Below are 13109 nucleotides of genomic sequence, written 5' to 3'. Positions count from 1 at the left end.
AAAAAATTTTTTAAAAGTCCTAAAATAAAAATACAAATCTTCCTAAAATCAGAAAACACACTCATGCATGCATACTAAATTAAAAAATACAGAAGACCATATAATGAAAGACTTTTAGGAATTAAAACAAAAGGGAAAACATTACAGAACATAAGCCAATCATAAGCAGCCTTACTTTCATTAAAAGAAACATATTTTCAGAATAGGTCTGAGAGTAAAATTCAATTCAATTGTATATAAAAGAGACTCAACTAAAATAAAATGATTCTGAAAGACAAAATATAAAATAAAGGGTACAGGTATACCAAGCAAAATGCAAATAGAAAGAAAGCAGCAGTCGGGTCTGGTGGCTCACACTTGTAATTCCAGCATTCTGGGAGGCCAAGGCGAGTGAATCACTTGCGGTCAGGAGTTCAAGACCAGCCTGGTCAACATGGTAAAAAACCACGTTTCTACTAAAAATACAGAAAATTAGCCGGGTGTGGTGGCGCACTCGTGTAATCCCAGTTGTTGGAAGGCTGAGGCGGGAGAATCGCTTGAACCCAGGATCAGGAGGTGGAGGCTGCAGTGAGCAGAGATTGTACCACTGCACTCCAGCCTGGGTGACAGAGCAAGACTCCATCTCAAAAAAAAAAAAAAAAAAAAAAGCAGCAATCATATAATCATTAATACCAGATGAGTTGGAATTCTGGCCAAAAGGCCCTAAATAAAACCAAGAACACCTTATAATGATAAAAGATGTATGTAATTCACACTTCAAGTTTAATCTGTACAACAAATAATGCAATAATAATATTTAGAAAGCTGAAATTATAATGGTAATTAGGTGAGATGCAACACATCAGAATTACAGTATTTCATCTACCTCTCAGGCCATGACGTGTGGGCACACGGACTAAAAAGGCCAGAAGATAGATCGGAATCATTATTTAGTCACGTAAACTTGATCAATACATTTAACTTTGTACCATAAAAACAAAAATACAGCCAGGCGCAGTGGCTCACGCCTGTAATCCCAGCACTTTGGGAGGTCGAGGCGGGTGGATCACGAGGTCAAGAGATCGAGACCATCCTGGTCAACATGGTGAAACCCCGTCTCTACTAAAAATACAAAAAATCAGCTGGGCATGGTGGCGCGTGCCTGTAATCCCAGCTACTCAGGAGGCTGAGGCAGGAGAATTGCCTGAACCCAGGAGGCGGAGGTTGCGGTGAGCCGAGATCGCGCCACTGCACTCCAGCCTGGGCAACGAGAGCGAAACTCCGTCTCAAAAACAAACAAACAAACAAACAAACAAACAAAAAAAAAAAATGCTTTTTTATAATGCCCTCAGAATGTTCACAAAAACTGACTATATAATCAGAGACAAAGTAAACTTCAAAAATTCCGAAAAATAAAAATAGTATAATCAAAATACAATAAAAATATGAATTATTGACAAATCCACAAAACAAACAAAAAAAAGCCCCTCTACCTGGAAATTTTGAAACTCTAGCAACTCCTTGGGTCACAAAGGAAATAAAACTAAAATTAACACATGTCAGAACTAACAGATGGCCAGGCACAGTGGCTCATGCCTGGAATTCCAACACTTTGGGAGGCCAAAGCAGGAGGATCTGGTTGAGTCCAGGAATTCACAACTAGCGTGGTCAACATAACTAGACCCTGACTCTACCGAAAAAAAAAATTTTTTTTAATTTAATGTAAAAATTAGCCAGACATGGAGGTGCATGCCTGTGGTCCCAGCTACTTGGGAGGCTGACATGAGAGGACTGTTTGAGCCCAGAGGTTAAGGCTGCAGTGAGCCATGATCTCACCAGCGCACTACAGCCTGGGCAACAGAGCGAGACCCTCTAAAAAAGAAACCAAGAGACATGGCTTAAACCATGCCCAATGGACAACACATATATGAAGTACCAGAAAAGAAACAAAAGAAACAGAAAAAACCCAAAAGAAGGAATTAATAAAGAACAAAGCCAAAAATAACAGTAAGAAAATCATTAAACAGAATAAACAATAAATCTAAAAGCTGGGTTTTTGGTAGGAAAAAACTAAATAGGTAAACCACTAGCGAACATAATCACAAGGAGAAAGAGGAAGTACAAATTCAAATATGGCACTGTTTGTAACAGCAAAAGACTGGAAAGTCTGAAACTGTTAAATATAGTACATTCATCAAAAGAAACACTGCAGCTTTAAAATAGTGAACAAGGGAAATCCTTATGTCCTGAGATGAAAAGATATGTATAAGCTGCCTATTGTGTTAAAAACAGGAAATAAGAATCTATAATTGTATTTTCTTGCATACCCAAAAGAATCTTTGGGAGAATATATAAGCAAGATACTGATTTCCTACTGGGAGGAGCGGAAATTGAGGAGATGAGAAGGCAAGGACAGGAAGAATACTTTTCATCATATAACGTTTTATACTTCTGGACTTTGAGCTATAGGGCTGCATTATTTATTATTTAAAATTGCATACGACCAAGATTAATTCATCAAATATTTTAAGCTTGGACTATAAGCCAAACATTATACTTGGTGTTGGAGATGTATAAAACGAAAAAATTGAGTCTTCATTCCTAAAGAGTTGATAGTTTCAAGTCTGGCAGAGAGACAGGAAGCAAATCAACAACTGGAATATAATGCGTCTAATTCTTCATAAGGACACACATTGAAAGTGCTATAAAGAACATCTCTATCTACATAAGGGAAAAGAAGAAGGCGCTGTTCATAGAAGATAGCTCTTGTGAAAGACTTAAAGGGTGAGTCAAAGATTTCCAGTGGGAAAATAAAGGACATCCCAGATAGAGCAGAAAGCAGCGACAAAGGCATGAAAGTAGAGAGAGCAAATGGTATTCGAGAAATCATTACAGATCAAGATTCTGCAGGAGGAAGAATGGCTAGAATTAAGACTGAAGAAGTTGAAAACCAGCTGGCTAAGAAAGGACCTTACCTATCCTGTTACTTAATTTTATCAACTTTTACATGATAGGCATTGTGCTATGTGCTGGGTATAAAGAAGTAAACATGGCCTCCCTTCCTGCAGCTTACAGTCTAGTGGACAATGTCAAGAAATTTAAGAAGTTTTACCAAGAGTTTGACGCCATGACCTTTCCTGTCTTTGTCTATTTCCACATACTGTTGCCTCTGTCAACAATGCTATCCGTACATTCCCATTTCCCGCCCATCCTGTATCTAGTAAATTCTTCTCAGGACTCAGATTAAATGACCCTTGTTCCAGGCAGTCTTCTCTGACTCCTCAGACTCAATCAGTTCCACCTGACACTATGCTTCACGCACACTGTGCTTCTTCCCGACAAAGGCACTTACAACTACTCTGTCTTCCTCTCCAAATCAAGCTGTGTGAATATGGGAACTAAGATGATCTTTTTCACCAAGTACACAGCAGACCCTTATCGAATTATTTAATGAATGAATAAATTTTAGAATAACTTAATCTTTCCTGATTACCAGGCTGATTATAATATACTTAATTATATGCTTAAAATATGTAAGACTGAGAGCTATTTCTCATGGCTCCAGAATACCTGCATCATTTTTTAATACTTGTGATAAACTGTTACTTCATACTAATTTTTTTTTTTTTTTGAGATGGAATCTCGCTCTGTCATCCAGGTTGGAGTGCAATAATGTGATCTTGGCTCACTGCAACCTCTGCCTCATTGGTTCAAGCGATTCTCCTGCCACAGCCTCATGAGAAGCTGGAATTACGGGCATGCGTCATCACGACCAGCTAATTTTTTGTATTTTTAGTAGAGATGACATTTCATCATGTTAATCAGGCTGGTCTCAAATTTCTGACCTCAAGTGATGCACCTCCTGCCTCAGCCTCCCCAGTGCTGGGATTACTGGCGTGAGCCACCGCACCTAGCCTCAAGTTTGTATTTCTAACTGCTACTGATTTGCAGCTTTGTTATCTCCTGAGCTAAGCAGATAAATTCCATCATAAAGAATACTACTGGAATAAGACTAAATAATAGTACATGCTTTCTGAGGACTTTCTGTGGGGCAAGAATGGGTCTTCAGAGAGAAGATGCTGTTTTATAAGCAAATTACTAAACCGCATGGTTTCTTTTGTTAACCAAGCCTTTTATTTTTGCTAGCTTTATTCTATGTAATAAATGTTGCAACAAAAATAAGTTCAGATAATTGTTGCTATACTTTTCTTCATTCAAATAGCCAACTGAAAAAAAAAATTAAGAAAACATTTCATTGTACAAGGTAAAGAAAAGACTCACTTGAAAAAAATTAGTCCAAGATACCGAAAGGAAAAAAATTTGAATTTTCATCTATTCCAGGTATACATCCCCCCTCTTTTTTTTTTTCCCTCTTGTAGCCCAGGCTGGAGTGCAATGGTACGATCTCTGCTCACTGCAACCTCTGCCTGCTGGGTTCAAGCAATTCTCCTGCCTCAGCCTCCCAAGCAGCTGGGATTATAGGCACCCGCCACCATGCCAGGTAAGTTTTTGTCTTTTTAGTAGAGACAGGGTTTCACCATGTTGGCCAGGCTGGTCTCAAACTCCTGACCTCAGATGATCCACCCGCCTTGGCCTCTCAAAGTGCTGGGATTACAGGCATGAGACACTGTATCCAGCCTTCCTCCCATTTTCATATATATGAAAATGGACTGTGTCTTAAAATCAAAGCCTTAAAATTAATGGAGAATATTTATTTTCTAGTTGTACGTAATAGTATACGTCAAAACTGTCAGCACCTTAAATTCTATTAAATGAAGTATATATACATATACACATACATATATATATAGTACACACACACACATATATATATGTTTTTTGTGTTTTTTTTTTTGAGACGAAGTCTCACTCCATTGCCCAGGCTAGAGTGCAGTGGCTCATGCCTGTAAACCCAGCACTTTGAGAGGCCGAGGTGGGTGGATCACCTGAGGTCAATCTTGGATCAATACCACCTCCACCTCCCAGGTTCAAACGATTCTCCTGCCTTGGCACCCAAATAGCTGAGATTACAGGCACACACCACCACACTCTGCTAATTTTTGTGTTTTTAGTAGAGACAGGGTTTCATTATGTTGGCCAGGCTGGTCTCGAATGCCTCATCACAAATGATCCACCCACCTTGGCCTCCCAAAGTCCTGGGATTACAGGTGTGAGTCACCATGCCTGGCCTGAAATATGTAATTTTATGTTATAAAAATATTCATCCATATGACTTCCTCAAATACATAATTCTTAACTATCTACTCACTACATTAACACATTCCTTCCCCCTTTCACCACTAAAATGAATTAATAATGCTAACAGGAGATTAAAAAACTAATATGAAAGAAAAAAGACAAGTAGTGATTTGGTTTCACTGAGAAATCTTACCACATGGGCCTTAAGGGATCATGGGTTTCCATCAATGAATGGACCACATTAAAATTTGGCTGAAGAAACCTTCAATGAAATCTCTTAGAATCCTTATCTTTTGGGGAAAGTATCTGTCTTAGCTATGTCATATGTAATCATCTTAATAGTTAACAAAATTCTTTAATTATTCATTGTTGAATAAACAGAAATAGATCTCCAGGATTCTAAGTTCAACAGTCTATGGGTGGTCCTGAAATGTTCAGGTCAAGTAGAAGTTTTAGTTTGTGAATATAATGTATCAGAATTCCCTAAAAGCATTATGCCACTGAATATGTGTCTTGAATTACTGGCAACATAATCATTACTGTGACTTCCAATTTTATCCAATGAGTCTCTAGGCAGGCTATCACACCTCTAAACTATCATAATTACCTAAATAAATTGAAATTTTTCATTTAAACACAAATCCGAGGATAAAATATACTACATTAGTCTGATCTTTGTACAAAATAAAAACTCTCCTAAAATTTTATGTTCCATTTATTACTTTTTCCTCAGAGGCAAAAATGCAAACCAACTGCTTCTAGCAATTCTTCTTGTTACGCTACTCTTAAATATTTTCTTTTAAAAAAATTAGATATCAGAAGAAATATTCCCATTAGAGCTAACAAGCAATGAACAAAAATTAATAGGAAACAAGTTCTAAGAAATATGCTAATAATGCTAATAAACTAGAGTGAATAAAATCAAAAGACAAGCAAAATTTTTAAAGAAATAAGAAGTTTGATCTTACAACCATCACTACAGCGTAAAAACACTAATAAACTTCTCTTTTCTAACACTTACCTTTGTCTAGGAACTATGAAGAGTGCCCGTACCAACTTCTTCCTGTTGGCTTTTGTGTTCATGTTCATGCAAAAATCCATTGCTGCCTATTAGGAAAAAGTAAACTTTTTCTTTAAAAACCTCTATTTAGTTACTGAAAACAGAAATCCTGCCTAGTACAATAATTTTATTTGTTCTTAAACATTTCAAAATGGTTTTAAGAAACTACTATTGTTAGTATCAGAAAAGTTTTTTGATAAAACTCAAAAGTAGTAAGACTAGTTACCAAGAGCCAAGAAAATTACTAATGAGAGTAAGGATAACCAAAAAGCAGTAAAGGTGACTGAGGAAAGAGAAAGAGGCAGGCACAAATTATACTCAAGAAGATGTAAGAAGAATAAGAAGTGTGCCCCAGATTCACTAAAAAAGTTTTGTGCCCACAGTAACATTTGGCAATGTTAGGGTTTAGAAAATAATAGCCCATATATGGCTCTTTAGCATGCTGAGTATTTCATTTAAACTAAGACAACTAGAAAGCCTGATAAGCGGCCTCAGTCAAGATCTCTGACTATCCTTTGTTTCTCTTCCCAAGTGTAAGAAAGGGTGCTCTTTCTCCAAGATGTCTTAACTGACAGAGGAGAATTCTTCCAAAAGAAACTCAACTGTCTTCAATCCCCTGTCTAAAATTTCATAAAATGAGGAATTTATCTAGATGACCATTACTACCTGGACAGACGTTTTTCTGAGACAAGGTCTCACTCTGTCACCCAGGCTGGGGTGCAGTGGAGCAATCATGGCTCACTGCAGCCTTGATCTCCCAGACTCAAGTGGTCTTCCACTTGAAATGTAATAAAAATCACTCCTTGGCTGGGCACGGTGGCTCACCTATAATCCTAGCACTCTGGGAGACCGAGGCAGGTGGATCACCTGAGGTCAGGAGTTCGAGACCAGCCTGGCCAACACAGGGAAACCTCGTCTCTACTAAAAATACAAAAATTAGCCAGGTGTGGTGATGCATGCCTGTAGTTCCAGCTATTCAGGAGGCTGAGGCAGGAGAACTGCTTGAACCCGGGAGGCACAGGCTGCAGTGAGCCAAGGTCACACCACTGCACTCCAGCCTGAGTGAGACTCAATCTCAAAAAAACACCACTCATTTTTATGGACTCACCAAGGAGACTCTTTAAGTGGCAGTGGCACTGATTTTTTTTTAATTGCAAATGCATGGCAGTGAAAAATATAATAGTACTAGTATAATTTGGTACCACTACCTTGAATCACGCTAAAATGCCAGCAGCTCTACCCACCATCACTTTTGCAAATGTCAAAACATTAAAAAAGAAAAAAAAAATCTTAGTATTATCTTCAAAAGAATTTTGACTTCACAGAACCCCAGGAAGTGCCTCAAAAGCCACTAGGAATCCAGAGACCATAAATTTAGCACCTTTTATCTAAAACAATATTTTACAAACCACGGGATCCAGGTATAAGGACAGGATGCTAGAGCCAATTCTCTAGCCAAACAGAGGGTCTACGAATTATATCCAATTGTGTCTGCTTCTGTTGATTTACTAAGACTTCATTTGAAGAAATGGTTAGAGCTCAAATAGTCAGAAAACCATAGCCATTCCTTATCAGAGGACTCCTACAAGGTCTATGTGCTTGAGTAAAGTTACACGGAGACATCAATACCTTGTCTATCAGATCTCGGTTGACACAGTTGGGTAACTGCTGCAGGAAAGCATCTACTATGAGCTTGAGATGAGATCCAGTGCTGGCTTCCTCATCTTCTTGTTCTAATGTAAAATTAGTTTGTAGATAGGTTAAAAAAATAACCAGAGAGCACAGAATAAAAACATCCAATGATGAATTATTTCGAAAACAGATAATCTAGATCCATTTTTGTGCCCAGGAAAACATTAGTCATTTCTTAGGATATTATCCTAGAATGTTTAGGTAACTCTAGAATCATCACATCGAGTCACTACAGTCTTTCAGGTATCAATATAAAAAGTCAAACTTTTTGCATTAGACAAAAATCTTGGTCAGAAAAAGCATGCAGTGTTAAAGTAAATGTTATTTGTATCTGCCTGGCCTCCCTTCCCCAATGTTCTTCAATTAACAGCACTCCCAATTCTTGCCTTTGAAGAACTAAGCCCCCCTATTCCATGTGATTCTCAGTGGGGTGGCTACTGCCAATCAAAGTACAAAACACAACCGTTTCTCTTGGCCACATGGGTGAACAGAACACAAGACTTGCCAGAGTCCTTCTGTGATATTTATATACAGACTGTGGGAGAAAAATTCTTTTTCCTCTGATGTCACTATTGGGTATAAAGCCTGGGGTAGCCTCCAGCCATACCTGTCCTCCCTGGATTACATAGAGAAAGAATCTGCAATAAGATAAAGCCAACAGAGAAAAAAGCAGTATTGACAGAAGCTGTCCTTCTAATAAAGAATCTTGGCCAGGCATGGTGGCTCATTCCTATAATGCCAGGGCTCTCGGAGGCTGAGGCGGGAGGATTACTTGAGGCCAGGAGTGCAAGACCAGCCTGGGCAACACAGCAAGACCCAGTCTTTACAAAATGTAAAATAAAATAAAATAAAATTAGCTGGGTGTGGTGGTGCATGTCTATAGTCCCAGCTACTTGGAAGGGTGAGGCAGGAGGATGACTTGAGCTTGGGAGTCTGAGGCTATAGTGAATTATGATCATGCCACCGCACTCCAGCCTGGGCAAGAGTGAGGTCCTGTCTCAAAAAAAAAAAAAGACATAAATAACAGAATCCTAGCTAATCAACTCAAAACTCGATAGGAAGTATTTAGGGAATAAATATAGTATTTGTATTACTAAATACAAAATACAACTCGATTATAAAGACAGATAAAATTAACAGATGAACTGGCAAACTAATTGTATTCCCACCTATTAATCATTTCAGAATAACTTTCAAATACATTTATTTGTAAAGATAATGTCATGGAATTAAATCAATCAGGAGAATGCTAGCAAGTCTCAGAAAAGTATAAGTATCTTTTTTTCATCATAGAAGGGACAACAAGAAAAATATAATTTAAGATATTTAGAACTAATATTTTTTAAATTAAGATGATCACTAAAGTTCACAGACACATAATACTGGGGTATGTAGTGTACTGTTATAAATCAAATTCCAAAAACAGTGATGGACTGAAAACAACAGAAAAACAAGGAATTACAAAATACAGAATTAAGGAGAAAAGATCTATATTCATAGGCAAGAGCTCTGTGTGTGTGAAAAGCAATCAAAAAGGAATGTCGGTAAAACAGTTCTTTACCTTGCTCATCAAGAAGTTTCTTTGTAAGATCTTCAGCTTCATCTCCGCCCTCTAACTCTAAGGTGTCATCATTAATTTCTAGATTCTCCAACTCAAGTTCCAAATCATCAGGACTTGATACCTCCTTATTATCCTTAGATTCTTTTGCCTCTGTTTGAAAACCAAACAAGTATATCTAAATTCAAAGTCATATTAAAATTCTGCTGCAAAAAAGTAGATAAAGACTCACAAAATCTGCAGCACTTCTTTTAGAACCTGCATGTGTACCTGGCAAATGAAGTTAATATATTTAGATTTTATAAAATACATTATGCTCAGCTGGGCGTGGTGGCACATTTCTGTAATCTCTGCACTTTGGGAGGCCAATGAGAGCGGATCACCTGAGGTCAGGAGTTTGAGACCAGTCTGATCAACATGGTGAAACCCCGTCTCTACTAAAAACACAAAAATTAACCGGGTATGGTGGCACATGCCTGTAATCCCAGCTACTTGGGAGGCTGAGGCAGGATAATCACTTGAACTAGGAGGTGGAGGTTGCAGTGAGCTGGGAGGGCACCATTGCACTCTAGCCTGAGCAAAAAGAGTGAAACTCCATCTCAAAAAAAAAAATGCTCATTGAGAACAAAGGCTATACCTTCTTCGATTATATATAACATTTGTTCACTGAAGAGATGTATGGATGACTGGATGGAGAGATCTATGCATGGATGAGGATTTACATGGGGTGAGGATCTATCTATGCTAAAGATGAGGGGACATAAAGCTGATTAAAGTGTACTCAAATTAAGAAGGTTCTCAAACTCCCAGATAAGGAGTTGAGAATTTCCCCTTTATGCAAGAGATAACATTTTAAAAGTGATCTCAGGTGAAAATTAACGTAGCAGCAATATATAAAATCAATTAGAAAGTCAGAAAAGGGTAGATGTAGAAAGATCAATTTGAAAAATATCCTTATCATTTCACAGTGAAGGGTTAGAAAAAACCAAAAAATGAAACACAACAAAGGAAAATGGCCAGGAATTGGTAAACAGCAAAATAGGAAGAATAAAAAAAGAAAGAGAAACCAAACCTTAGTTGAATAAGACTGACAAAATGTTAATAAATGAAGTTGACTGATAGGTGAATGCAAGTTCACTATACCAGCCTTCTTTCGTGTTTGAAAATATTTGGTAAATAAAAAACAAAAACCAATAAAACCTGAGTTCAAGAATGTATACTTAAACTGAAAGTATGCTATTTCTCAGCTTCATCTCTTATAGTCTCTAATCTCCTAATTTCTGCATTGAATACAGAAATGCCTTGCTGATGCTTGATGCCATACCTTATTTTGGAGGATGAAAACTCTTAACTAGTAAGAATTGGTTTTGCTACCTCTAGATGAAAAACCACCACTACCTTCTCATTCATTCATTTTTTCATCCTACTTTTATTCAATTCCTACTATGTGCTAGGTATTGTTCTAAGCACCACAAATACACCTGTTGAGTACAACAGAGAAAAACTCCTGCCCAGATGAAGTATGCATTCACTCTCCAATGTCCCCTGATGTCTGGCTACTAAAACATCTACTGATCAGCTACTACATGTTCAGAATGATGCTAAGCTGTCAAACATTATGAAAAAAGCTTGAAATGCATCCCTTGCTCTCAAAAAACATATAATTTATCTGAGGAAATTAAACTAATATGCATAAAGTAGTCAAATAGGGTACGGTGGGAGAGGTTTCCAAGCAGAAAACAGAACAATGCAAGAAAGCAAGAAGATGGGCCCATTTCAGAGAGTGAGAAGAAAGGTAAATTAAAGGTAAGAGAGTTGGAATGGTAAACTTGAAAGAAACCATGCAGGGCCCGAGAGATGATGTTAACAATTTTAAATGATATTCCAAGTACGTGTAAAGTTATTAAAGGACATTAGGTAGTTAGGAGAGTAAAATTTATGTAAGAAAGCGCAGGCCAGGCTTGGTGGCTCACCCCTGTAATCCCAGCACAATGGGAGGCAGAGGTAGGTGGATCTCCTGAAGTCAGGAGATCAAGACCAGCCTGACCAACTTCGTCTCTACTAAAAATGCAAAATTAGCCAGGCGTGGTAGCGCACTCCTGTAATTCCAGCTACTTGGGAGGGTGAGGCAGGAGAATCACTTAAATGTGGGAGGTAGAGGCTGCAGTGAACTGAGATCACGCCACTGCACTTCAGCCCAGGCAACAAAAGCAAAACTCCATTTCAAAAAAAAAAACGAAGCAGACAAGAAAACAAGAGCAAAGACAGGGCAACCAGGTAGGACGTATTATAGTAACCCAGGTAAGAGAAAATGGGAGTTAGATTAGAATACCATCGGCAAATACAAGACAAACCTGAGAAACATGATATAACTGGCATTCAGAAAATTCCACTCTATTAACGACCTAAAAGCTCTGACTTCTCTAAAGTAACTCTTCTTCACAAGAGTTGGTTCTGTCTTGGCTAGAAATGGCAGAACAGGTAACGAGCACCACAGAGCTAACAACTGCCCTAACAGTCTACCTGGGGGAAATACCTTATCTATTCTCACATACAGTACTTCTCTCCAAATGAGAATTATAAATAAAATAATTACATAGATTAAAATTAACCCTAAGAAACATCAGATTATTCATTAAATGTCATTAGGAAAATAAGAATACCAAAACACAGGAAATGCACCTGTCTGACCAAGACCTCACAGGAATTTACTACAAGACATTATAAACAAACACTTCAAATTAATTCACATTAACTTAAATGTATCAGTATGTTAAAAGTGAGTTGTCATCCTTTAATGCTCCATTCCATATAATGCTGTCACTTATTTAATCTAATGACCTCAGTGTTCATATTATAAAACTAGTAATTACAACTTTTTTAAAAAAATACTATTTTGAAGCTAATTCTTGCAGCATTTAATGTAAATATTTTTTCTCTAGAATTTACCTTTGGTATCATCTTTGTTGGACTCTTTATTCTGACAACTTTTTTCATTGTCTTTAAACAAGATGGCTGGGACAAACGCCTTCAAATCAATGAGGTTCTCATAAAAATTCCGAGCGTCTTCATCTTCCCAGATACCACCTTCCAAGTCATATTCTCCAGGTTTACCAGGTGTGAATATATCAATTCCAGGCCCATGTTCTACAATAAAATAAGTCACAAATAATTAACATCACTTGGGGTTATAGCATGCTAAACATGAGTGATTTTCTGTTTTCAGTTTTATAGCTATTGAATCTTGAATGTTTCAACTGACAGGAACTTCTTCAATCAAAAAACACAGGTGGCCATTTTGAACACCAAGTCAAAAATCACGGGCCATGCGAGGTGGCTCACATCTGAGATCCCAGCACTTTGGGAGTCCGAGGCAGATGGATCACGAGGTCAGGAGTACAACACCAGCCTGGCCAAGACAGTGAAGCCCCATCTCTACTAAAAATACAAAAAAATTAGCCAAGCTTGGTAGCATGCAACTATAATCCCATTTATTCAGGCGGCTGAGGCAGAGAGTTGCTTAAACCCGGGAGGCAGAGGTTGCAATGAGCCAAGATCATGCCACTGCACTTCGGCCTGGGCAACAGAGACTCCGTCTCAAAAAAAAAAAAAAAAAAAAAA

General features: G+C 37.9%; 1 protein-coding gene across 4 annotated transcripts in view; it reads right to left on the bottom strand.

Moving 5' to 3' along the window:
• The window catches only part of UPF2 (UPF2 regulator of nonsense mediated mRNA decay), a 124843-nt gene that overhangs the window by 77534 nt on the left and 34200 nt on the right, over positions 1 to 13109 (bottom strand). For all 4 annotated transcript variants that reach the window (XM_032244067.1, XM_032244070.1, XM_032244069.1 and 1 more), the window contains exons 5-8: positions 12438 to 12635; positions 9492 to 9641; positions 7868 to 7971; positions 6200 to 6285 (exon numbers count right to left, since the gene is read on the bottom strand). In XM_032244067.1, coding sequence (XP_032099958.1) covers positions 6200 to 6285; positions 7868 to 7971; positions 9492 to 9641; positions 12438 to 12635 — 538 coding nt within the window. The remainder of the gene's footprint in view (positions 1 to 6199; positions 6286 to 7867; positions 7972 to 9491; positions 9642 to 12437; positions 12636 to 13109) is intronic.

The sequence above is a fragment of the Sapajus apella genome, unplaced genomic scaffold (genome assembly GCF_009761245.1).
Source record: "Sapajus apella isolate SASKATOON/1434 unplaced genomic scaffold, GSC_monkey_1.0 scaffold53, whole genome shotgun sequence".
In the NCBI taxonomy this organism is placed as follows: Eukaryota; Metazoa; Chordata; class Mammalia; order Primates; family Cebidae; genus Sapajus; species Sapajus apella.
This window is presented reverse-complemented; position numbering and strand designations above follow the sequence as displayed.